Consider the following 25,024-nt stretch of genomic DNA (forward strand, 5'->3'; position numbering starts at 1 on the left):
CAGTGATTTGGAACATCACAGATATTTGTGCTAGTTTGAAGCTAGCTAGAATGTTTTGGTGAGAACTACTAGATTACAGGCTGTGGAAAGGAAGAACAGAATGATCTCTACTTCCCTCATAGGCTTGCTGAGAGATATAAGAACAAGAATCCAAACATAGATAAGTCACTTCTGCTTGGGAGCTCTGAGCTGCATGTCTTTCTAGCCCCTCTGCCATTTCCCTGATTAATCCACTTTGCTTCCTAACCCCCTGGCCACACCTCCATTCTTCCTTGGGACTGGGGTAAGGTTGAGGGGGGTGGGAGAAGGTGGAAGGGTGGTTGGAAGCCCCTCCTGGGGACTCAGGTTTCTGGGAGGGCTGTTGTGTTTCTGTATTACCTTTTGCCTTGTATATTTCTGTCTATAACTGTATATACTGTAAATATCTGCTTGTATATTCTGCTAGGCTGTAAATAATAAGCTTCATTCCATTTCCAGAGCTGCTGACTCTAGTCTGGGTGATTTGTAAAGGGGAGGAGGGGGTAACATCCAAACCATCACAATATTCCAGACTCATACAGAAACCCTCAGCAGAGGCAGGAAGTGTCATTCCCAAACAAAAACAATATGACATCATCACACACTTAATTGCTTGCCAGTGTCAGGGTCAATTTCGTTTATGCAACTGTTGAGTATCACGCAGTCTGTATGCTCACAGTGATTCTACCACTCCAGACCCACACTCACTCAATGACTGACAGAGTTTGCAAATGAGCTTATTACTCTACAATTTTAATTCAGTATTTTTGAAAGACATTGGATTTGTAGAGTCAAACCTACTTTTCAAGGAAGAACTGCTGTAAATCCTGTAGGCAATACATGCCATTCTGCTTTCCTTTCACTAGCAAGCCTTGACTGTTGGTCAAGTGACCTTTCTAAGGAATTAGAAATGATCTGCTTCAATTCACAGGCCTTAAGGTCAGAGAATCACAGTTTGGGATTTTCTTCTGCCATGTTTCAACAGATACAGCCTGTACTAACTTTAGTCTGTGTATTTACTGAACCTTTCACAGACAGACCTCCAGATTAACACTACTAATCAAGGCACAAATATTTTCCTCTTCTTCCTCTCGAAAAGCAGGGATCAACTACCCACTAAAACCTCACCCTACTAAAACCACAATGATCAGAAATTTTAAGACTATCACTTATGAAGTCCCTTCAGCTTCCTTATGGTTCTGGGATAAGCCCTACTGTAGTTGGAGGCCTGCCACTCAGTACAGCTGGTTATATCTGCTGCTGCTTTGTTTGTACTCATTTTTCTATTCCAAATCCCCCACCTGGTAAGAAGTCAGAACTGAAGGTAAAAGCTCCCTAAGACAGTAAGAGATACACAGGCATACACCTACCTGTGTGCTGGGTTTCATGATTTTACCACTTAGAACTATTTTTTGTGTCTAATTGTGGTAATAAAACCCCAGGGGGTTATTGAAGAGACTGTCACTTTTGGTGCTGCTGTCAAACTTCTAAATGCAGAGTGCTCACACCTGACCTGATGACAGCCAGCCAAGCAAGGTTTGTTCAGTTGCCTCTTTAGCTTCAGTAGGAGAACAAGGTCAGCTGTAACTCACAAAGAATGAAAAGGCAGCCAAGAGTGTTTTCAAGAAAGATCACCTCAATGCTTTTGAAAAAACAGGATTTCAACCATTGGCCTGAAATAGCTGAACAAAACAGTTAAAACCCCCAAATATGGAAGGTGAATGAGCAGAGGAAATGAAATACTATTTATTTAGATTATCAGCTAAGGAACAGTACAGACTGCAAATCTGAAGACATAAAGCTCTTGAATACCTGTTTCTGGTCTTAGGTGTGTGCATACAACATGTCACAGCTCAATATCACACTCAGTACCCCCCCTCCAGTTTAACCTTCAGACAGCAAAGTGCCTAATGACAACATACAGTGGCAGAGCAATAAAAGATGGCTTTGAACCCATTTATTGCATTATTTTTTTTCTGTGCTTCAGGAGATTATATTAGTCCACTCATTTCTTGTGACAGCAAATTGCTCAGATACCATGTTATGCATTGCCTCCAACACTGTACCTCCTGAAGGCTGTCTTTAACTTACCTTCATTCTTTCCTGTCAGAGGCAACTAATCTGCCTTAAATCCGAGCTACTGCTGAAAAGCACTACACATCCACTAGATGTCACAAGGCAGAGGAGATGAAATCAACAAAAAGTAGTAGCATGCTTCAACAGAACAACCCACACTAGCCAAAAGACCCTGAAGATATTGTAAAAAGTAGTCCTTGAAGGAAAGAAAAAGGTTTTAGAGCTCAGGTAAATTAGAGGAAAGACATTAATATTGTTCTTACAAAAGTCTGCTCCTGTTTATTCATATCCATTAAGTTAATGGAAAATAATGATAACAAAGAGTCCAACATACTCTATCCAATTTCCTCTTTCTCTATGCTTGCTAATTCAAGGCAAATTCTATCCCCTACAGTTTGTCTCAGAAACCAGCAAAATGACAAGTTTCCTTGCTGGAAGAGAGGGGAAGAAAGAAACAGGGTTGCTCAATTATTGTAAGAAAGGATGCCAGGAAACAAAAAGCACATGCTGCAGATACACAACAGATTTCCAAGAAAGGCACAATTCTTGCACCACCCCTGCTGGTGAACAGAGAGTTAATGTGGCACTTCAAAAGGCAAAGATGTAGCGTGCGGCTTACAGGACTCCAATTTATTGTTCTACTCAAATGCAGTTCTACCTCCTCACGCACAAAAATGAATATTCATTTTCTAGCAAACATGCAGGCATAGTCTTGATATAAAAGGAAGCTAAAATGCTCTCTCCTTGGGTCATATTTGAGGTGGGATTCAAGCTAGCAGAATGGTTATTATCTGGTCAACTATAATATTTGCTCAAGGAGACCTCCTGAACTCTTGGAAATTTCATTTGAACTTTGGAAGCCTGTCTTACAGGCTAAACAAAGTAATGCTTTTGTTAATTTAATTCAAGGGAACAATATGGCAGGGGTCACCTTTTTGAAGGGTGTTCCAGTTGAAGGCAAACAGTAAGGAGCAAAAAAGCTGTTCCAAACCTTTACTTAATTGCTAAGAATCAAGAGCAACTGCTAGCCGGATCAAAAGTGCTGACCAGTTACTCTCATTTGTTCTTCCTTTTTCCCTCCCGCTTCTGACAACCTGCAGGGAACAGCAAGCATTCAGAGCTCAAAATGCACATTTTGAAGAAATCACAGACATGAGTGGCAGTCAAGAAAGAGTAAAAATTTTCTGGAGGTGGTGAATGCTGGAAACAAGCACAAGAGGCAACAAAATCAGCTAGAGATGCAGTAAAAACCACCTCTGCACTTTAGTGCCTATTGCGTATAGGCTTCACAGTCCTCAGGCTTTATGGTGATGCTATTCCTATAGGATGCTGATGTGCAAGTAAGGATCTAGAGATCACTCTTTTTTTTAAATTAGGTTTGATTCAGACTAAATTAATGGGAATCAAAATCTATCCAATATGTTCTTTATATCTTGAGGTTACCTGCCCTGCTTTCAAAGGTTGTTCCAGAGAAGAGTAAGCACTAAAAGACCAATTCAAAGCAGATGCATTGGTAATTTCAACCCAGTGTCAACATCCAGAGCTTCAAAAAAATATGCTTTCCTCTGACCTGAGGCACAATGACAAAATAGAGAGGAAGCTTCCTCTTGTCACTAGTCTGCACTAAAGTAATCAGCTGCACAAAGAGAAGGAAAACTTCACAGAAGTCTTATTGAGCATAACACCACGGAGCTGACTCAGAGTGTGACTCTTCTGTGATGAATTAGTCACCACAAGAGCTGGCAAGTTCATTGTACTTTAATTGCTGTCACTGCAACAGTAGGGTTAATACCTGGCATGACAGCTGATTTATCTTTGAAAATCTATGATTATTCTCTCAGAAGCAACAAAGAAAGGTGGTTTTGTTAGAATTACAGAGCTTTAGCATGTCTTCCTATCTGTCAGTTATCCTCTTGAACACAGATGCTTTAATCTGCACCATTTGTAATTTGATTTATTTTCTATATATTCTCATTGTTTTAATGCAAAGAGTTATAACTCAGGAATTACAGTCATGAAGCTCAGTTCTGTCAAAAAAAACCCCAACAACTGTAAGAGTCAACAATTAGGAAGATATTTTTCAGGCCCCAGAATCAGTACACAACAATCGTAAACCTTTAAGTCAGTTCTGAACCAGGGACCTTCAGTAATATTCCTCCAACCCCCCCCCCCATCAGTAATATTGCCACAGCTTTTGTTTCAAACTGTATGCTCAACATTGGCCTTTTCAATCAAAGACTTACTTTGCAGCTGTGTTAGTGCAGAAACCTTTCCTCACCTTTAACGTGGCAGCCAAGCTGGCCATGTGTTCATTCAGAGTGCTCTCCGACTCCTTGTAAGTGAGGCAGGTGAACTGATATTCCTCTGGATCAAAGGCATCTGCTCCCTGCTGCTCCACGTCGTTAGCTACCCCATCATAATAATCCTCAATATCCCCAGGATCCTCATCCTCTTCCTCCTCCTCGCAATTAGGGTCATAATCCTCTTCATTGCTGTCAGAGCCCTGGCTGTTCATGTCCACGGACATCTTAATGCCCTGTCAAACTGCAGACCAGGAAAGCAATTGCAGCTTCTTTTTCTCCTCCAAACTTTATCGTTCTTTTGATTTCATCTGAGCTCTGTATCCTAAGGAGGGGAAAAACAGTTTTTTTCTGATGCCTAAGAAATTGTAAGAGAGGCCACGTCAACATCATACAGGCGATCAAACAGCCTGGAACAGACCAATTGAAGAGCCCAGCTAGAGTGCAGGTCCCTGCTATGGATCCACTGTGACTCTTGCACCTGCAAAGCCAAGGCTTGTTTTACAGGCAAGGTCTGGAACCTCAGAGATTGGCTTATCACACTACATTGCAGCCTTCCTAGCATCCTGTGGGCCCTGAGACTTTTGACATTTGGAAAGTGGCTGCATAACCACTACAGATCTTTTCAGAGATAGGACAAAATTTATTACATTGTTTTTACCAGCGGTCTGAAGTGCTGCAGGAAAGCATCATATTCATTTAATCAACAGGAAAAAACACAACCCTCTTAACTATGACCACAGTAGCCAGAAAGACAGCATGTGACACCCAGTGTAAGTCCATACTGTTTCAGAACCACAGCCATCAAGTGGGACTTGGGAAAACAGAAGAAGCAAACAGATCTCTTACATACACCCAATGTAAGTCTTCCACAACATGTCAAAAGAAAGGTGAAAGCAGCTAATCCCTTTAAGTACGTTCTACTGGATGTGATGTGGCTTGGGCCCCATCTCTGAGAGGACAAACAGAATTAATTCTCTCATTTTAATCAGCTTCCCAACATCCACTTGTTACCTTCTGAATGTAGAAGTGTTGAGAGCAGCTATTCAAGAAAAAATGGAACAGACAACTTTTTGTTAAAGATTGTAACTGGTACTGGAAAATTCACCTAATTTTACTTATCTGAACTACAAACCTCTGCTTGGGTAACTAAATTGCACAAATTCAAGTTCTGTGAGGTTTAGCAGCAGAGCTTGTATCAACCTTGAATTATGATCATCTCCTATTTAGTCACAAATTTCCATTTAACCAAATAATTTCAGTTTCAAGAGAGAATAGTAAATACAAAGGACTTCAAACACTGCTGCAACCTAATTTTACATATAAAATCAAAGCTCTATTTTCCACAAGCAGCACGTGTTGGCATTCTTACACATTGATATTGCTATGTTGTTAGCTTTGTTACTCAAATATATTCCCACAGTAGCATGATTCCTAGCTACTGAGGAAAACATAAGCCAGCTTCAATGCTGACTTTGGAGCATGGGAATTATCCACTACAAGTCTTCATTATTTTTCCTCAACTTGTTTTCTCTTTCCAGTAGCCTGATGAAACAGCACAGAATAACCAGGAGGAGATAGAATGTACAATTAATTTGAGGCCCTGCAGCAATTTCAGCAGAGAAGCCTCCAGTGAGAGAGGATGAAGGCCAGCAGCTAATTATGTTATCCTCTGAATTCTGGTCTGAATCCTTTCATTTGCCTCTCGATTCCTTAGCTATCCACAGCATACATAGCACACAAATGCTTCATAACACTGCTCCCCATAGAGGAGCAGAGTTCCATACTGGAAGGAGACAGATGTGAAATCTTTTTTGACAGACACAAAGCAAATCCACATTGTCTCTCCCTCCCTCTACCCTGCTTAGAGTTCACGATTCTGTTTTGGGCTCAACCTGCATCGACACTGGTCTCTTGCACAAAAGTAGTAATGAGTCTTTACCTGCTAAAACCTATGCTGAAGGATTAACTTTATTGAGAATCTAAGCCCACTTGTAAGCATTGCTACAGAGATATCAAATAACCCAGTGTGCAATAGTTTTGTTCAGCCCACCTCAGAGCATCACAAAGCTCAAGCAAGTTTCATCAGCTAGAAAACTTCTCAAGTTTGCTCAGGTCACCCCACACTCTTGTGAGACAATGAGAAAAGCATAAAAAGCTGGGTCCATTTGCTGTCCCAGCACACAGTGAATCTTGTGCAAGCAATGTTTTTAGACATCTAAGCAGAATCATAGGCCTAGCCAGTACCTCAGCAGTCCAGTACCAGTGGCTGGGGAACGAGTTCAGAAGAGTGCAGAGCTGTTTGTCTGTGCCACTAACACACTTATTTGAACAGAATAACTGTTTGCATGGGCAAATGGGATATATCAAGCAGCAAAGATTCTGCAGACTGGATGGCTTATGTGACTCCTGTCAACATTCTCACTTAGAGCTCACTTCCAGCATAACTGAAACCTGATGGGCACATGTGAAGAAAGAGGAGGGCTAAGGCACAAGCTCTATGGACAAAGCAAAGCAGGGTACTGAGGTACAGCACTCACCCCACCTAACACACAGCCTAATACCCTCATTCATAACCAAATCACAAGCTGTCTGAATACAAACTAAGACAAGGCACAGTTAATACTTGATAGCACTAAGTTTTAAGCCAGTAAAGATGTTAAGCTCAAAATAGAGGGTTACAAAAGCTAGGAGTATTTAGATTAAACAATTACCATAACTCCAAAATTCAGATTATGGAGTTTTAAACCACACTTAAATCACTTTCTTAGCCAAAGGAGGATGAAGTCTTTCTTTACCACCTTCATCCATGCTACTTCCTCATTTTCACTAACGCTGATAAAATTTAATCTCATCTCTTCCTCCAGACTCCTTGCAGGAACCCCCAAGCACACCCACCCCTACAGTCTGCTGCCTATCGGCTCCATCAGAGACATCCTCTTGCTAACTCCTGCTTTCCAGCACAATTCTTCTTAACAAGGCCTTCTGAAACAGAATGCCTTCAAACATGACACCATCAGACTTTCTCTGACCTCCCAGCTATCAGACACAGTAAATTATGTGACCCCCATCTCATATTTTATCCTACTACATCATCCTTTTCCGATTTCCTGCCCTCTCTGTCCACCTCTGTTGGATTTTTCTACTAAGTTTTCTGAAGGAGGCCCCTTTTTGTCTCCTGACATTTCAGGGCCATTTGAGACATCTTTGTCTTCTTTCACTTCTTCATTAATAATTCTGAAACAGAGACAGCACAACTCAAATTTGCCTCCTGAACTACTTCCCCACATAAGCTTCAAATGGATTGATGCTCTTTTCTCTGCAACCATCTACAACCCCAACTCCACACTTGCTATCAGTGTTTACCACATCTTTGTTTATGTCACTCAAACCTGTAATCTGTGGATCATCAATTCTCTTTGCACACGTAGCAGGTGTGCCTTGCCACGTCCTTCTCTGCCGAGGTTTTTGAGAGCATTTTTTCATACCAAGAACAAAAAACTAGAACAGCCCCCATCCTTTTCACCACAGATGACTCTGCAGAGACCTCCTTGCAGCCGTATCACACATCCCCCATGAATCTGCATGCTCTCCTCCCACTCCCCAGTCTTTGTTCGTGCTATCACGACTGCCTTGTCCTTCCCAACTCATCTAATCCATTTCATTCCTGCGCTTTCTAATTTATCGCCCCTCTCAGCAAGTTACTGTACACATACCTACACAAGGTTTCCTCCCACGATATCTCTGGGCTTGGACAGAAGGGTACCCAGTCCGTTTAGGTTACCTCACGTCCCTTTCTTTTGTAATCCGTGCAAGACTCAGTCTTGTACGTGTCCTGAACGGGCAGCACACTGCATACTCGTAGGACCCAGAGAAGATGGGGAGAAGGAAGCTAATGAGGAAGAGCGTGAACGGTGGCAGGGCAAGGAAGGAGCCCCCGCATGGCCCACTCGCAGCCCGCTCCTAGTACTGGACCGATAGCTCACGGGCTGCGCTTTGCCCCCAAGGCAGCCAGACCTCGGCACCGGCTCCGAGGCGGAGCGCTGCGGGGCGCTAGACTGCGCAGAAGTTACAGAGAAGCAGCACCGAGTCCCTCACACCGGTCTCGGGCCGCCCCACTCTCCGCCGCCTCCTGCTGAGGGACACGGGCCCGACAAACGGCAGCGCCCCCCGTTCCCCTGCACAGGCCGCTCCCCTGGGAGCCCCGCAGCCGCCTTCCCCTGGCAGCGCGGCCCGGCTCTCCTGCACTTACCGGGCACGGTGGGAAGCGGCCGGGCGGGGGAGGCAGGGAGCGGCGCCCCGGGCTCCTCCTGCCGGGCCGCCACTGCCTGCACGCCGGAAGCACCGGCCTCCGTGCGCCGTCACTTCCGCCGGGCGGGGCCGCAGGCTCCGGTCGGGCCGGGCCGGGCCACTGAGCTGGGCTGGGCGTGGGGAAGCCACAGAAACACTTGGGGGACCGCCTGGGGAGACGATCTGCCGGGCGGCGCAGGACAGCCCCAAGCCGCCGGCTCAGCGCTAGGCGGCGGTGGCCTAGCGGCCGGCCCCAGTCCGCCCCAAGGCTCGATGCCAGCCGCCGCCGCCGCGGAGGCAGGAACCGGCGCAGGCTCCGCGCCGCCGCGGGCAGGCACCGCCGCTCTCCCGGCCTGCCCCGCGCTCACCTCCCCCCGCATCCCGGCGTGCCGCGCGGCCCGGCACTGGGGCAAAGGTCGCGGGGCCGAGGGGGCAGCTCTGGCTCGCCGGGGACGCAGGAGCTCGGTCCCGTTCTCCACCTGCCGCTGCCGCCATGGCGGAGCAGCCGCAGCCCGTCAGCCCCGTGAAGAACTTCTTCGCCGGCGGCTTCGGGGGTGTCTGCCTGGTGTTCGTGGGGCACCCCTTGGACACCATCAAGGTGAGGCGGCAGCCGGGGACGGGGGAACGGCCGGGGCATGGGGTTGTGGGGCACGGGGTCAGCCGGGGGAGCCGGACTACGCTTCCCGGCGGGCGCTGCGGAGGAGCGGGAAGGCTTCCCGCGGGGAGGTGGGCTGCGGGAGCCGGACTGCGCTTCCCGGCGGGCGCTGCGGAGGAGCGGCAAGGCTTCCTGCGGGGAGGTGGGCTGCGGGAGCCGGACTACACATCCCGGCGGGCGCTGCGGAGGAGCGGCAAGGCTTCCTGCGGGGAGGTGGGCTGCGGGAGCCGGACTACACATCCCGGCGGGCGCTGCCGAGGAGCGGCAAGGCTTCCCGCGGGGAGGTGGGCTGCGGGAGCCGGACTACACATCCCGGCGGGCGCTGCGGAGGAGCGGCAAGGCTTCCCGCGGGGAGGTGGGCTGCGGGGGCCGGACTGCACATCCTGGCGGGCGCTGCCGAGGAGCGGCAAGGCTTCCTGCGGGGAGGTGGGCTGCGGGAGCCGGACTACACATCCCGGCGGGCCCCGCGGAGGAGCCTGAGCCAGGCGGCGCTTCCCGGGGTGCGCCGTGGGAACGGCGCTTAGCGTCTCGGCGTGCCAAGGGGCGCCCTCTGCTGGCGACGCGGCCGTGCAGTCGCTGCAGCCGCGCAGTCGCTGCAGCCGCAGGTGGTCCCGGGCGTCAGCCCAGCAGTTGAATATATTAACTGTTAAGTACGTTAAAGTTCAATCTCTTCTGCAAAGGGCTAAAGTGATGTTCATCTCTCTGATAGCATCATAAAGTCTACACACAAAGCTTAGTAATAAGCACGTGGAGGTGTTCTGAAAGTGTAGGTAGTTAATGGAATAATGTTTTCCTATCCCATCTCACTAGGTCAGACTGCAAACCCAGCCTAAGCCACAGCCTGGTCAGACTCCACTCTATTCTGGGACCTTTGACTGCTTCAGAAAGACTCTTGTTAAAGAGGTACTATGTTAGCATGTTCCCTCGGGTGCTTGCCAGAAACAATCGTTGGTTTCTGTGTGTTGCAGGAATGGAATCGTGTGGGAATGTTACCCCTGGAAGACCATACGATTCTTGGATGATCAGTCCATTTGATTCTAATTAATGTTTTTAAGCAGATTACAAAACTTAGGGGACACTTAGCATCCACACACTCCAGGTGCATTCTGTTTTGTCAAGAAATGCTTTTGGTTCACATAGCATAATATTAATACATGAAATTATACACTGGAGTGAACCTTGGCAGTTGTTTGCTGGCTTTGTTGTTGTAGTTGGTGGAGTTTTGGTGTCTTTAGTATTTGGAGTTGTCTAAAATTTGTAATGACTTTTGTTGGTGCAAGCTTTATTTTTGCATTTTAATCTGGAGGGTTGCCTCGGTCAGTTTCTATCTTTGTTTCCCCTAGGACATATACAACAGCATCCATAATGCTTCAAAACAAAATATATTCACAGCAAACAGGGAGCAGGAGAGGTTGAGGGACCTGGGACTTTTTAGTCTGGAGAAGACTGAGTGGGGATTTAATCAATGTTTATAAGTATCTGAGGGCTGGCCAGGAGTGGGGGGACAGGCTCTGCTCACTGCTCCCTAGGATAGGACAAGGAGCAATGGGTGGTGTAAGCTGCAGCACAGGAGGTTCCACCTCCACACAAGGGGGAACTTCTTTACTGTAAGGGTCCCAGAGCACTGGCACAGGCTCCCCAGAGAGGTTGTGGGGTCTCCTTCTCTGGAGACTTTCAAGGCCTGTCTGGATGTGTTTCTCTGTGATCTGAGCTGGATGTTAGGAAGAAGTTCTTCACAAGGAGTGATTTGCATTGGAATGGGCTGCCCAGGGAGGTGGTGGGGTCACCATCCCTGGAGGTGTTCAAGAAAAGACTGGATGAGGCACTTAGTGCCATGGTCTGGTTGACTGATAGGGGTGGGTGCTAGGTTGGACTGGATGCTCTTGGAGGTCTCTTCCAACATGGTTGATCCTGTCATTCTATGAGCTAGATTGTATGGTCCTGCTCTGGCAAGAGGGTTGCACTCAATGATCATTTTGGGTCCCTTCCAGCCCCTGATGTCCTGTGAGTCTGTGTGTAAGTAGAGCAGCATTAATTAATAGATTTATTTTTTTTCTTCCTGAGAGTAGACTGTCAGATTATTTGGCTCAGCCTTCTTCAGGAGGTGAGACAGTGTTTTTTGCTCCTGAATCAGTCCTATCATGTGATTGAACAAAAATCACAGAATTACACACCCTTAGAGGTTGGAAGGGTCCTCCAGAGATCGAGTCCAACCTCCCTGCCAAGGCAGGATCACCCAGGGTAGTTCACACAGGAATTCATCCAGACAGGTTTTGAAAGTCTCCAGAGAAGGAGACTCAACAACCTCTCTGGGCAGCCTGTTCCAGGCTCTGTCATCCTCACTGTAAAGATTTTTATCCTCATGTTGAGGTGAAACCTTCTATGTTCCAGTTTGTAGCTGTTGCTCCTTGTCTTATTGCTGCTGACCTCTGAAAAGAGATTGGCCCCAGGCACTTGACACCCACACCTCAGATATTTGTACACACTGATCACATCTCCTCTCAGTCTTCTCCAGACTAAACAGCCCCAGGGCTCTCAGTATTTCTTCACAGGGGAGATGCTCAAGTCCCCTCAGTCATCCTCATGGCTCTCTGCTGGACTCTCTCCAGCAGGTCCCCTTCTCTCTTGAACTGAGGAGCCCAAAAGTAGACACAGTTTACGTCTCACCAGGGAGGTGGAAAAGATGCCAGGGAATAAGCCCAGAACCTCATAACAATGTTTACTTTGCTTTCAGAAAGGCATACAGGCTTGGTTTAGAGACTTTAAGTGACACAGAATCTGGTTCTCTACTCTAAGTTTTCCTTGCAGCTATTCAGCATTAGTAAACAATGGCTGTAAAGCCCAACTGTTTGTTTACTAGGCTCAAGTCTAATTTCTAACCACTGGGTCTTCTTGGGTAACTTGCTGTTAAATGAAAGCTCTGCCTCCTATCTGAAATCTGCTTTCATTGTGGAATTAACAGGTTCTTATATAACCAAAGTAAATCTGGCTTTCCTAGTCTTTCTTGTGGTTTTTAACACCCCTGCTGAAGCACAGACGTCAGAGCTGAACCATAATAATAGCCTTGTGATGTGAAGTTCCAAAGCAATATTGCCTCTCCACTCCTACTCAGTACTCATCAGTTTCTATAAGAGAAACTATTAAACCTCTCTGCCAAGGCCTTTTTGTTTCCCACTTCTCATGGGAAGATTGAGCAGGAGTGTCTGATCTTTGTCAGCCAGATACAATTTCATTCCAGTCAGTTGTGCCTGTAAGTGTACAGACACATACCAGGATACACTGATTCATTGAGGGGTGGGGGAGGAAGGGGCAGGCAGAGCAGCAAATACTTAATTCCTGTATCTATCCTTTATCCAGCAAGATAACTCTCTGTTTATTTAGGGGAAAAGTTCATTTCAAAGGCAAGAGAAATGAAATAATTTGGGGATCTACATTAGAAGTTTTCCCTGAGTGTGATCTGATGAAGGAAAACATCAAGAATGTAAAATGCTATGGTGAACAAGTTTTGACTTAGGGAAGGAAAGAAAAAATAATTTTCTTTTGAACTTGTTCCAAATTGTGTTCATGAGGGGGGTGGAGAAGTTCAGGTTAGTCTCTTTGTTTCGTTAACTGAAGAGTGAATCCTAGCAGTGTACTCATAGGAATCAGGGTTGGAAGGGACCACCAGTTCCAACCCCCCTGCCATGGGCAGGGACACCCTACCCTAGAGCAGGCTGGTCACAGCCTCAGCCAGCCTGGCCTTAAACACCTCCAGCCATGGGGCCTCAACAACCTCCCTGGGCAACCCATCCCAGGCTCTCACCACTCTCATGCTCAACAACTTCCTCCTCACCTCCACTCTGACTCTCCCCACCTCCAGCTTTGCTCCATTCCCCCCAGTCCTGGCACTCCTTGAGAGTCTAAGAAGTCCCTCCCCAGCTTTTTCAAATGCCCCCTTCAGATACTGGAAGGCCACCAGAAGGTCACCTGGGAGCCTCCTCTGCTCCAGACTGCACAGCCCCAACTCTTTCAGTCTGCCCTCACTGCCGAGCTGCTGCAGCCCTCTGAGCATCCTCGTGGCCTTGCTCTGACATGCTCGAACACATCCACATCCTTCTTGTAATGGGTGCTCCAAAACTGGATGCAGTACTCCAGGTGGGGTCTCACCAGAGTACAGCAGAGGGGGAAAATCACCTCCCTTGACCTGCTGGCCACACATCTCCTGAAGCAGACCAGGCTTTGGTTGGCTTTCTGGGCTGCAGGTGCACACTGCTGGCTCCTGTTGAGCTTCTGGTCCACCAGCACCCCCAAGTCCCTCTCCTCAGGGCTGCTCTCCAGCCACTCGCTGCCCAGCCTGGATTTTGCTTGGGATTGCCTCGACCCAGATGCAGGACCTTGCACTTGGTCTTGTTGGACCTCATGAGGTTGGCCTGTGCCCACCTCTCCAGCCCTCTGGATGGCATGCTTTCCCTCCAGCCTGTCTGCTGCACCACACAGCTTGGTGTCATCAGCAAACTTGCTTAGGGTGCACTCAGTGCCACTGTCCAAAGGGCACTGACAAAGATGTTGAACAAGACTGGTCCCAGGACTGATCCCTGAGGGACTCTGCTTGTCCCTGTCCTGCACTTGGACATGGACCCATTGACAGCCACTCTGGGTGCAGCCATCAAGCCAGTTCTTTATCCATCTCGTGGCCCACCCATCAAACCCATGTGTCACCAGCTTGGGGACCAGGATGTGGTGCGGGACAGTGTCAAAGGCCTTGCTCAGGTCCTGGTAAATGACATCAGTTACTCAGACTTAGTGTCAGGATTTTGTGCTACTGCATTTGATAACCTGTTTGTTAAGCACATGGGTGGTTTGGATGTGCCCGAGAGACAACTTTTAACATACTCTATTAGGACTATTACTCAGGTGGCTTTTAACTTCCTCATGCTTGAGGTGTAAGTACAGGCTGAACAGTATTGGAGCAAAAGTATGTAAGCAGTGCCAGTGCTTTCCAAGCTTTCCTCTGCAGCAGGCTCTGAGCCTCAGCTGAACATGTGTAACTACAAATGAGCATCAGACCCAGTATTCCTCTTGATTAATTTAACATCCAAGTGACACTGTCCTGTAGCATAACCTTTTTGTTTCTCACTAAGTTGAAATATGTGCAAAGCCTGTGCAGAACTAAATAATCTTTGTGGTGATGTTTCTTGCAGGGAGTCCGAGGCTTATACAGAGGAATGGCAGCTCCTATTATCGGAGTGACACCCATGTATGCTATATGCTTCTTTGGGTTTGGCTTGGGAAAGAGACTCCAACAGAGAAAACCTGATGACGTTCTGACGTGAGTTTCCGAGCTAAGCCATGGGGAAAGGCACCCCCAAGGCTCTTGCAGCCTGCTGTATTGTCACACGTTAAGTCGTGGTGTAAATTTGTCTCTTCTCTTGGGTTACATATAGAGTTCTTTAAAAATAAAGCACTGGTGTGTTTTAGTGCTTCTGGAAGCGTGGGGCTGACAGCACAGGCTAAAACCAGACAGTGTGTGGGCAGGTGCTGTGCAGTTCCTTTGCTACGCAAGAAAGAGTCATTAAGGAACAATTAATTCCGTTTCAGATGGGCGCAGTGCGAGTTATATAATGGTTGTCTGCCAGCAGTCTTGCTGTTAACTGAAACTGTGGGAGAAATAAATCAATGGTCAAGCAGTCCTGACAACATTCACAGTCCTGACTTACTTCCCCTCGTTAGCTGTGACTCTTACTGCGTCCTTGGGTTAGGATATAATAATAGCTAGAGACATGTTTTGTTACTCAAAAGAGGCATTTATGAGCAGCCCTGCTCTCAGACATACCTAACCTTCTAGAAAAGAGATGGGAAGCCAAGAAAACTTTGTGTGGCCTTCTACAAACTGCCTTACACATGAAGAAAACCTCCCACCCTTGGAGTACTCCCTTAACTTCTTTGCTGAATTGTGATTTACAGCTGAGAGGGAACAGAACTGTAGCTTAGCAACATTTTATTCTATTATTTGTGCAACACATAGGAGCCCTATGAGAAAGCAGGAATCCATTGTGTTGGGCCAAGCGTGGAGGGGTGAGGAGCTGCAGTTTCTGTTGGAGCTTTGGCTGCTAAGGGGCTGCCTGGGTGTGAGGGCACTTGGCTGTACAGCACAAGCTGCTGCCATGACATGGGGCAGGCTCCCTCTGCGCAGAGGGAGGCAGTGCTATGGTGCTGGGGCACTACTAGCTTACCCTCTGGTTTACCATGGTAGTGTTCTCACCCACACAAGGCTGAAGACAGGGGAGCAATAAGGATTGGAGAGTGCAAGAAAACACATTGGCAGTAGGGCTTCTCTCCAGCAGCTTTATCGCCGCAGCGCACTACGTACCAAGAGGAAGTTTTAAGGAGCAAGCTGGAGAAGGGCAGCATAGGGTTTTGGGGGGACTTTATGCAGAACTCTTCCCAAGCAGAGCAGTGGGAGAGAAAGACCAAAAGTCAAATAGATGTTGGAACTGTCATGGTGCCCAACTGTGGTGTACCTTAGGTGCAGACTACACAGTAAGACACAGTGTGCCTAGGATGTGAGACGCCAAAAGAAAGGTCAGACAGCACCACAGTTACTGGTCCAGAGGCAGGCAGGATGGCAGTGGTTCCCCATGTTGAATTTGAGAGGATGTTTTAGAAGGAAGGAGAAGGAGGAGAAGCAAAATTTGAGGGCCCTGTTCTGTCTTTTCAGGGCATGAATAATCCTGAAGTGAAATAGAAACTCAAAGCTTAGATTGAGCGGGGAGGTTGTGAAGGCTGTTGAGGGAGGTCTCAATGGTTTGTGAGATTTAATAGGATTTTAGTTAATTTAAGAGTAAAGAAAGGTATGGGAATCAGAAAACCTGAATAGAATGCCATCTCTTGGGCAAGTGAAGAGGAAGTGGAGATGTAGAATTTGGTTAAATTGAAGTGTTAGGTCATCTTACTGGGGGGGCTAGCAGGAGGTTGGACATAAAAATAACTTTGTGATGAAGAAATTCAGCCTGTTTGAAGCATTTTTGTCATGGAGACTTTGCCACATGAAAGCAGGCACAGAACGTGTGGGATGGTGGCAGGCTGGCAGGCCAGACTTGATGATGGTAGAAGCTGAAAGCATGAAGAACTGAGAGGTAACAGAAAGGTAGCTCTTGGCTGCACAAGCAGGGATACAGGTGGAAGTGGGGTCAACTGAGATGAGTGGGAGACTGGAGGAGGAGACTTAGGAATAAAGTTTAGTGAGGGATGCTGTAGAAAAAGCCCCAAAGTGTGAGGAATACTAGAAAATACAATGGATGTGCGGGGCTGAATTATGGTTGCTGTGGGCCTCAGCTTTGAATCCTGGAGATCTTGAATGTTTATCTCTGCTTATCCACTTGTGAGGCTCTTCTGCGCTGCAAAAGCAGTGGATGTATTTCCAGTTCCACTGCCAGCCTTGTGCAAAGCAGCATAACCTGGTGACAGAGGGACTTCTGCCCTTCTTTCACTGTGTGCTGTGTTGCATTAGGGTCTCTTCTCTTTCCTCTGGGCAGGTACCCTCAGCTGTTTGCTGCTGGCATGTTGTCAGGAGTGTTCACAACTGTAATCATGGCTCCAGGAGAGAGAATCAAGTGCCTTTTACAGGTAAGGCATTGGATGGTGGTGATGGGACTTCAGTTTCAGGGATCTTGACTTTTCATAGCAGGAACTTCTTTGGTTAGTGTATTTACTCTGTTCTGTTCTTTGGCAAGACTGGGACAACTGTCATGTCATGCAGCTGTGTCACAAAGAAGCATTATACAACCTCACCGCGACAGTGTAAGTGCACACAGCACTCACTGCTCTATTCGTTTGGCAGAGCACAAGCTTTAGACCATCTCGTATTATGTGATGCCTCAGTCCACTTCAAAGTATGGAAAAGTCCAAGTTTTCATAGTGAAGCTTCTTGTTAAAGATGCAAAAGTGTTGGGTCCTGAGATTTTTTCTTCTGTAAAGGTTTTCTCTGGCAGGTTCCCAGTACAAAACTGAGGAATGCCTATCAAAGCACAGGAAACAGCTTTCTGATGTTTGGGTGACTGATAGCTCTACACCTCCTACAGGCTTTGTAAAGTGTTTGTTGGTAGAGATCAACCTGAACAAGTGAAAACACCATCTTTGGCAGAGATGGGAAGCTTTACTTATTTCAGACTGTTGGACTCCAGCATGGGTGGTCAATTGTTAGTTGTGACAGACAGGATGTTCCTAGAGCAGCTTTCATATGCATACAAATTCAATTTCACTAAACTATTTGAAGGCTACTCTCTGTCAGTTCAGTGCAAGTTAGTTACCTAACTGACTTCAGTTGTTTCACATTTAACACTGGGGAAAAATAAGAGGGAATCCAGCCTCTGCATGGGACAGTAAACATCTTCAGCTGGGTGTGAGAGAGCTGTCTGAGGAAGTGGTGTAGGGGTTTCATATGCAGGATAGCCTATGGGACATGTTATGTGCTGCTTCCTCTCTGGAAGTGTGCATGTGGCTTTCTAACTGTGCTGAATCACAGAAACATTCAGCTTGGAAAAGACCTTCAGGATCACCAAGTCCAACTCTTAACCCTACTCTACATGGTGCACCCTAAACAATATCCCCAAGCACCACATCCAAATTACTTTCAAACACATCCAGGGTTGGTGACTCAACCACCTCCCTGGGTAGCTCATTCCAATGCCTGACCACTCTTGCTGGGAAGAAATGTTGCCTAATATCCAGTCTAAACCTTCCCAGTCACAGCTTGAGGCCATTCCCTCTTGTTCTATCACTATTTACCTGTGAGAAGAGACCAGCACCAAGCTCTCCATGAGGTCCTTTCAGGTAGCTATAGACAGCCATGAGGTCTTCCCTCAGCCTCCTCTTTTCCAAACTAAGCATCCCCAGGTCCCACCTCCTCCAGTTGCTCCTCATAAGATTTATTCTCCAGGCCCTCCCCCAGCTTTGTTACCTTCCTCTGCACTGGCTCCAGCACCTCCACATCCCTCTTGTAGTGAGGTGCCCCAAACTGAACACAACACTCGAGGTGTGGCTTCACCAGAGCAGAGTACAAGTAGATGATTGTTCACCAACCAGAAACCTTCACTAGTCAGAAACTATCACTTTAATCCTTCAGATCCAGGCAGCTACAGGTGAAACCAAATACAGTGGCTCTTTGGACTGTGCAAAACAGCTGTACCGCGAGGCTGGGATTCGAGGCGTGTACAAGGGGACAGTGCTCACCCTCATGAGAGGTAACTGATGGAGAGCTGATTCTTTTCTTGCCTGGTGTACTTTAAGATAAGGAGCCTGACATAGTATTTTAGATCTCGCTGTCCCTTTAGCCAGTTGGAGATGCTGTGTCACCTTTTTTTCCTGTTTTTCAGTCTGCAGAGCCACTCCAGTGCCTCAAAGGGACTGAGAAATAAACATCAGATTCTCAGTGAGTGAGGAAGAGATTAGATGAGAAGGATCAGAGGTATATAGGAAGTAATTAAGATCTGAAAAGCCAAGAGGAATGAGAGACTTCAGGAGAGGAAGAGCAGAGGAAACAAAGAGAACAGAAAAAAACAGAAGTGGGCATTGTTTTGTTTCCTTTCTGGTTTTGTGTTTGTTTGGGTTTTTTTTAAGTGCTTTGGTAGTTTCTTCTTTGAAAACCATTAGGTTGTTCCCTGTCCTGGAGCAAGGTTCTCCAAGAATAAGCTGAAATTTCTGCATTTTGATGTCTCAGTTTAGGATTTTTTTTTCTGTCCTCTGCTTCTCACAGAAGTGTAGCAGCTAGCAATGTAACTCTGACAGTGTCAGTAGACAGAGGCCAGCTCTCCACCTCAGGCATGAGCTAGTGATGGGCTGTGGGAGTACCCTAAAAACCCAATACGAAACCCATCAATAGAAAAAACAGCAAATAGAATCATTAAAGCAAACAGCTTGCAAAACTCCTGAAGTTCCTGAACTGTTGTGCTATGCAGCAATTAGGAAAGCTAAGAGCTGTCTCATCATTAGCTGACCTGGTCTGATTAGAAAGGCTCCTGACAGAAGCACTCGAGAGGAGTTATCTTCCCAGTCCTTGCCATGAGTGCTTGCTGTCCCTGGGAAAGTTCTGTCTAAAGCAACACAAGATTTTACTTTGTTTGTAGAGGAGGTTCAGGAAAGGAATCTGGATGTACTTAGTGGTGTTGCTGAGCTGGCATGGGGATGCTGTGCCTCTAGGCTTCATTTCATTTCCCACTACTCAGAGTCTTTGTTGTTTACCCACCAGACGTCCCAGCCAGCGGAATGTACTTCATGACGTATGAATGGCTGAAGAACATTCTGACCCCTGAGGGAAAGAGGTCAGTGAAATCTCACAGTCACCATATTCTGCACCTCCCAAAGCCTGCTGATTAATGTCCTCAGTTATGAAGAGATACAGAGCAGTATCATCAAAGCAATTTAAAGGGGAAAAAAGTTACCTGTGTTGTGAGCTGAGCTTCTTTGTTCTGGGGTTAACAGACAGATGAAAAGAGTGTTCCAAGTTCTCAGATTCTAACCTTGGGTCTTAAGAGCCAAGTAAGGAATACTTAAAGTAGGTCTCTTCATTTTCACCCCTGTATGTGCACAAGGAGCTGGGGTTGTGCTGTTGTTTGGGTTTTGCTGTTGTTATTGGTGGGGGGAGGTGGTGTTGTTTTGGTTTATTTTTCCTGAGCATTTTTCCCTTTACTCTTTTGTTGTTTTCTTTTTTTCCTCCCACCCCTTTCCAATCTTGCCACAGTGTGCGTGACCTCAGTGTGCCTAGGATCCTCTTTGCTGGGGGCCTGGCTGGGATCTTCAACTGGGTGGTTGCCATTCCACCAGATGTGCTGAAATCCCGTTTCCAGACTGGTGAGTTGCATGCCAGCTTGTCACAACCACACTCAGTGAGGTGGTCCTGGGAATGGGCTGGGCAGTGATGGAAGATGCCATCTGAGCATGGCATCTGTGAGGAGGCAAGTCTTGAGCACTGCTTGAGACAAGAATCTGAAAAACCCAGGTGTGGTCCTGGCTTTTTACTTGGACTCCTCACAAACTCTTGTGAAATCAGGCTGCACTTCTCTCTCTCTGCCTCCCTGCTAATACAGTGATCCTGATTTAACATACCTGTTTTGAAAGCTGAGCATAGACATCATAATGTGAGAATCATGTCTAGAGAAGGGCGACGAAGCTGGTGAGGGGCCTGGAACACAAACCCTGTGAGGAGAGGCTGAGGGAGCTGGGATTGTTTAGCCTGGAGAAGAGGAGGCTCAGGGGAGACCTCACTGCTGTCTACAACTACCTGAGGGGTGGTTGTGGCCAGGAGGAGGTTGCTCTCTTCTCTCAGGTGGCCAGCACCAGAACAAGAGGACACAGCCTCAGGCTGTGCCAGGGGAAATTTAGGCTGGAGGTGAGGAGAAAGTTCTTCACTGAGAGAGTCATTGGACACTGGAATGGGCTGCCCGGGGAGGTGGTGGAGTCGCCGTCCCTGGAGCTGTTCAAGGCAGGATTGGACGTGGCACTTGGTGCCATGGTCTAGCCTTGAGCTCTGTGGTAAAGGGTTGGACTTGATGATCTGTGAGGTCTCTTCCAACCCTGATGATAGTGTGGTACTGTGTGTGCAGCCTGGAGAAGAGGAGGCTCAGGGCAGACCTCACTGCTGTCTACAACTACCTGAAGGGAGGTTGTAGCCAGGTGGGGTTGGTCTCTTCTGCCAGGCAACACAACAAGGGGACAGAGTCTCAAGTTGTGCCAGAGGAGGTCTAGGCTGGATGTTAGGAGGAAGTTGTTGGCAGAGTGATTGGAATTGGAATGGGCTGCCCAGGGAGGTGGTGGAGTCACCATCCCTGGAGGTGTTGCCTGGATGAGGCACTTCATGCCATGGTCTGGTTGATTGGCTAGGGCTGGGTGCTAGGTTGGACTGGATGATCTTAGAGGTCTCTTCCAACCTGTTTGATTCTATGATTCTAAAGAAGTTCTTCCTCATGTTGAGGTGGAACTTCCTGTACTGTAGTTTGTATACATTGGCCCTTGTCTTATCACAGGGCACAACTGAGAAGAGTTTGTCCCCTCCCTCTTGACCCCCAGCCCTCAGATATTGATAAACATTGATTAGATCTCCTCTCAGTCTTCTCTTCACCAGACCAAAAAGCCCCAGATCCTTCAGCCTCTCCTCACAAGCACTGCTCCAGCCCCTTCATCATCTTCTTAGCCCTGTGTGTTTCCAGATACAGAGTTTCCAATGCTACAATGAAATTGTATTAACTTATCCATTGTCGCCATGTTGTGGCCTCTCCCTGGCATGTTCACTTCTTCACTCAGAGATTCCAGTGCTTTTCCATTCTATGTTTCTCTCTTCCTGATTTTTATGTCCAAGCTAGAAATCTAGCTCAAACAGCCACATGCTGCCACAACAGAGCTTAAGTGACTCTTGGTGTCGCAGTATGAACCTGTTCCTGGTGCAGCAGTCTGAAACACGTTGAAACTCTTGGGCTGGTACATCCATCAGCACTCCTGACTGTCTCACAGCTAATGTGGTTTGTATCCCTTTCAGCTCCTCCAGGAAAATACGCCAATGGCTTCAGAGATGTGCTAAGAGAACTCATCAGAGAGGAAGGAATTGCATCTCTCTATAAAGGCTTCACAGCTGTCATGATCAGGGCATTTCCCGCTAACGCGGTGAGTGTGCTGGGAGTCCAGATGGGTTTTGGGGACCTGGCTGTGCACAGCCAATGGCTGCAGTCTGTGGAGAAGGCTGGCTGCTTAATCTTGTACCATTACAGGGAGAATCTTGTCACTGCACACTCTTTTGGTGTCCACCTTCTAGAAATGTACCTTAACCTAGGAGGAGCATCACTCAAACCGTCTTTTGCAGCGTGAAAGCTGTTGGTTGAGTTTCTCTGACAGTCTTTCTCTGCTGGCAGCACATCCTCAAGCAAAAGACAGCAATGTGTAGATGAGTTTGGACTGGCTTCCTCTCCCCCTTCAAAAAACAATGACCTTAACAAAGCAGAAGTTCTGCCTTTGTGTGGAGTGATATAGTAGAATTCTTGCTGGTGGTCCAAGACCTTTTTTCATTCTCTTTCTCCTTCCACATCAGCCATGTCAGGTGTTTACAGTGCTGCATTTCAGAAGACCTTGTTGGGAATAGGACTTTAGAATCCTTATTTGTTCTCTCTTTTTTCAGGCATGTTTTCTTGGTTTTGAAGTTGCTATGAAGTTTCTTAACTGGATTGCACCAGATGTATGAAGACTTAGGAAGTCTTTGGATATGAAAGAGTAGAAGGAAAAGAGTGCAAAGCTGCCTGAAAGGAATAAATGATCACTTGAAGTTTCAGAAATTATTACTTGCCTAATAACCTTTTTGCCTTCTCCACATTCTTTAGGTGGTGCTATGTGCCAATCAGAAATGTGAGCCTTAGCTCTGAAACAGAGCTGATGAGGGGTTAGAGGTGATACACACCTGTCTTCTGAGCCAACGTCACAGCAGTAATGCTGCTAACACAGCTGCCACGATTACACACAATACCTTCAGTACTTCCTCATGGAAGAAGGGGACACTTCTTTAAATGTAATTCTTTATTTACTGAAGAAACATGTAGCCACTAATGCTGAAAAGCTTCCTTAAAGTAATTGTTTGGCAGCGTGCACTTAACACTCAGGGCGTAAGTTAGCAGCTGCATGTACTAGAAGCAATGCCAGAGCATGCCAGGCTCTTGCAGCCTTTCAGCTGGGGCTGTTTCTGTTGACAGTGGGTTTAATCTTAAAAGACATAATGCAGCAAACACAGAGCTCAGCAGGGGAGGCCAGAGCAACGTTGTGGTGTGTTGAGTGCTATTAGGGATGGATTTTGCATGCCCATCTTTTCCGTGGAACTGGGAGGGAAAATTAATTATGCTTAATGTTTCTGCTGAGCTTCACTGAGGCTGCCAGTGGGGAAATGGCTTTGGTTAACCTGAAATTTCCTCTGAAATCCCCTTCTCTCCCACTGAAGATGTACCAAGTGGGATTTCAAAAGTACAGCACTATTTGTAGCAACCCACGGTACGTTTGATTCATCAAACGCTGTCCTGGCATTCAGTTCCCTGACCTGAGAAAACTTCACAGCACTTCCAAGAACTAATTTCTCTGAGATGAGGGGAATACATGAAGGAGACACTGGCTCTGCAGTTTTGTCATAACTTTAGCCTTGCTCCTGCTCCTTGGTTTTCTCTTAATCACGTTTTCATGTGAAAAATGACTAATGCTAAGAAGCAAAAAAGCAACTTTTAATCTCCTTTTGTTTTGATGCAATGTCACTGGAACTCAATAAAGCTGGCTGCTGCTTGGCTAGAGCGTTGTGCTTTGGTTCATTTACTTATTGCATGCTGACACATGCTTAATTTTACTAAAGTTTTGCAGCTCTTAGTTCTGAGATGTGGTTGGCAAGGAGGTTGTGCCATGCTGTCTTCAATTGTTAACCCCTTGCCTTTGCAGCTCTTGGATTGATGTGAGTTCTGGTAAAGAATGTTCCACACATTTCTCATACCTCAAAGTCCTGCTGGGTGCTGTATGGCAGAGTCAACTTTTTAATTACAAAGCCAGACACTTAGTGGAGAAAGTATTTTGTATTCTCCAAGGAGAGGCCTTGACATAGGTTGTCTTAGGGGAAGTATCTGTACTGATGGCTGAGACTTTGTTCTTGGTCTGGAGCAGTCTGTACCCTAAGGGCATGGTCTTCACATTGGCTTTTCATGTTCAGGGTCAGCCTTGAAAACTTCTGTGGTGGGTTTGGAACTCCCCTCCACAAATAAAATTTACTAGAGCATCTCAGACAGCTTGGAAGCAAGATGAAGCTCTATTTTACAGCAAAGCTGAAGTTACAAGCATATATACAGAATGTATTTACAACTATATACGATTGAGAAATAATACAGACATCAAATCTTCCTCCTTTGGACAAAGAAAGCCCAGAAGGGGCTAACACCATGGTCTCTCTCCTCAAAAACCAGCAAGATCTCAGGTGTTATTTGGTCAGCCAAGGTTAGTAGAAGAATCAGAGAGGAGTGAAGGAAGAACAAACAGAGCCAGTGCCCAAGAGCATAGAATTGTTTCTGTATTGGCTTTTTATGCCAGTCAGCAAACCAATGAATGATAGAGACTATTTACTTTTTACAACCAATGTCCTGCTCATTCAGATTCTGCACTGAACTTTCCTCAGGAAAGTCCCAATTTATCTTACTGGAGTTTTCCAATGAGTCTTAAACTGCAATTTTCCATACAGTGCTGCTGCAGAAACCTTGAATCCCACTTTCATTCCCAGTTCTTTGGGAGGACCAGAAGGGAACTTCTCTTCTCCAGAGCCCATCTGTTGTGGTTTACAGGGTAGGGGTATGAGACCAATGGGGTGAGGTCTGGCATGGAAAAAATCCCAGTCAGTTGGAGAAACCTCCAAGTTCCTCATCTGCCTTGTTCACTGACAAGCTTGCCCCATCCCTTGCTGCTGAGGAACCTGCTGCTGCTCCTGCTTTCCAAAGTCACTGCAGCTATGGAAGAATGGAAGCAGGAACACTGAGAAGTGACATGAACCTTTCAAACAGGTCTAAACACAGCTGTAGGTTTACTGGAATGAAATCCAACTAGATTCAAGAGGACCATACCTGCTTACATGGCCCTGTGCTGCCTGGTCACCAAATGCTCTCCTGTACTGCTTTGGTTCCCTGCTCTGGCTACCTTCCTGACTTCAGTGCTG

The 25,024-nt window shown here is 46.7% G+C and overlaps 2 protein-coding genes across 4 annotated transcripts in view; one reads left to right on the forward strand and one right to left on the reverse strand.

The window, feature by feature from the left end:
- ARIH2 (ariadne RBR E3 ubiquitin protein ligase 2) overlaps positions 1–25,024 on the reverse strand; it is an 89,502-nt gene that overhangs the window by 30,892 nt on the left and 33,586 nt on the right. The window contains exons 1-2 of one of the 3 annotated variants that reach the window (XM_064156930.1): positions 8,647–8,794; positions 4,373–4,719 (exon numbers count right to left, since the gene is read on the reverse strand). In XM_064156930.1, coding sequence (XP_064013000.1) covers positions 4,373–4,621 — 249 coding nt within the window. In that variant the 5' untranslated portion in view covers positions 4,622–4,719; positions 8,647–8,794. Of the gene's footprint in view, positions 1–4,372; positions 4,720–8,110; positions 8,239–8,646; positions 8,795–25,024 lie in introns of those variants that run through there. The other 2 variants (XM_064156931.1, XM_064156932.1) reach the window with 2 other exon arrangements.
- SLC25A20 (solute carrier family 25 member 20) lies at positions 9,036–23,625 on the forward strand. The gene is made up of 9 exons (XM_064156934.1): positions 9,036–9,282; positions 10,150–10,242; positions 14,520–14,647; positions 16,854–16,944; positions 18,443–18,560; positions 19,565–19,637; positions 20,057–20,166; positions 21,848–21,972; positions 22,481–23,625. The coding sequence occupies exons 1-9, from the start codon at positions 9,178–9,180 to the stop codon at positions 22,541–22,543; spliced, it is 906 nt and encodes a 301-aa protein (XP_064013004.1). The 5' UTR covers positions 9,036–9,177; the 3' UTR covers positions 22,544–23,625.

Source organism: Pogoniulus pusillus, chromosome 16, assembly GCF_015220805.1.
Source record: "Pogoniulus pusillus isolate bPogPus1 chromosome 16, bPogPus1.pri, whole genome shotgun sequence".
NCBI lineage: Eukaryota > Metazoa > Chordata > Aves > Piciformes > Lybiidae > Pogoniulus > Pogoniulus pusillus.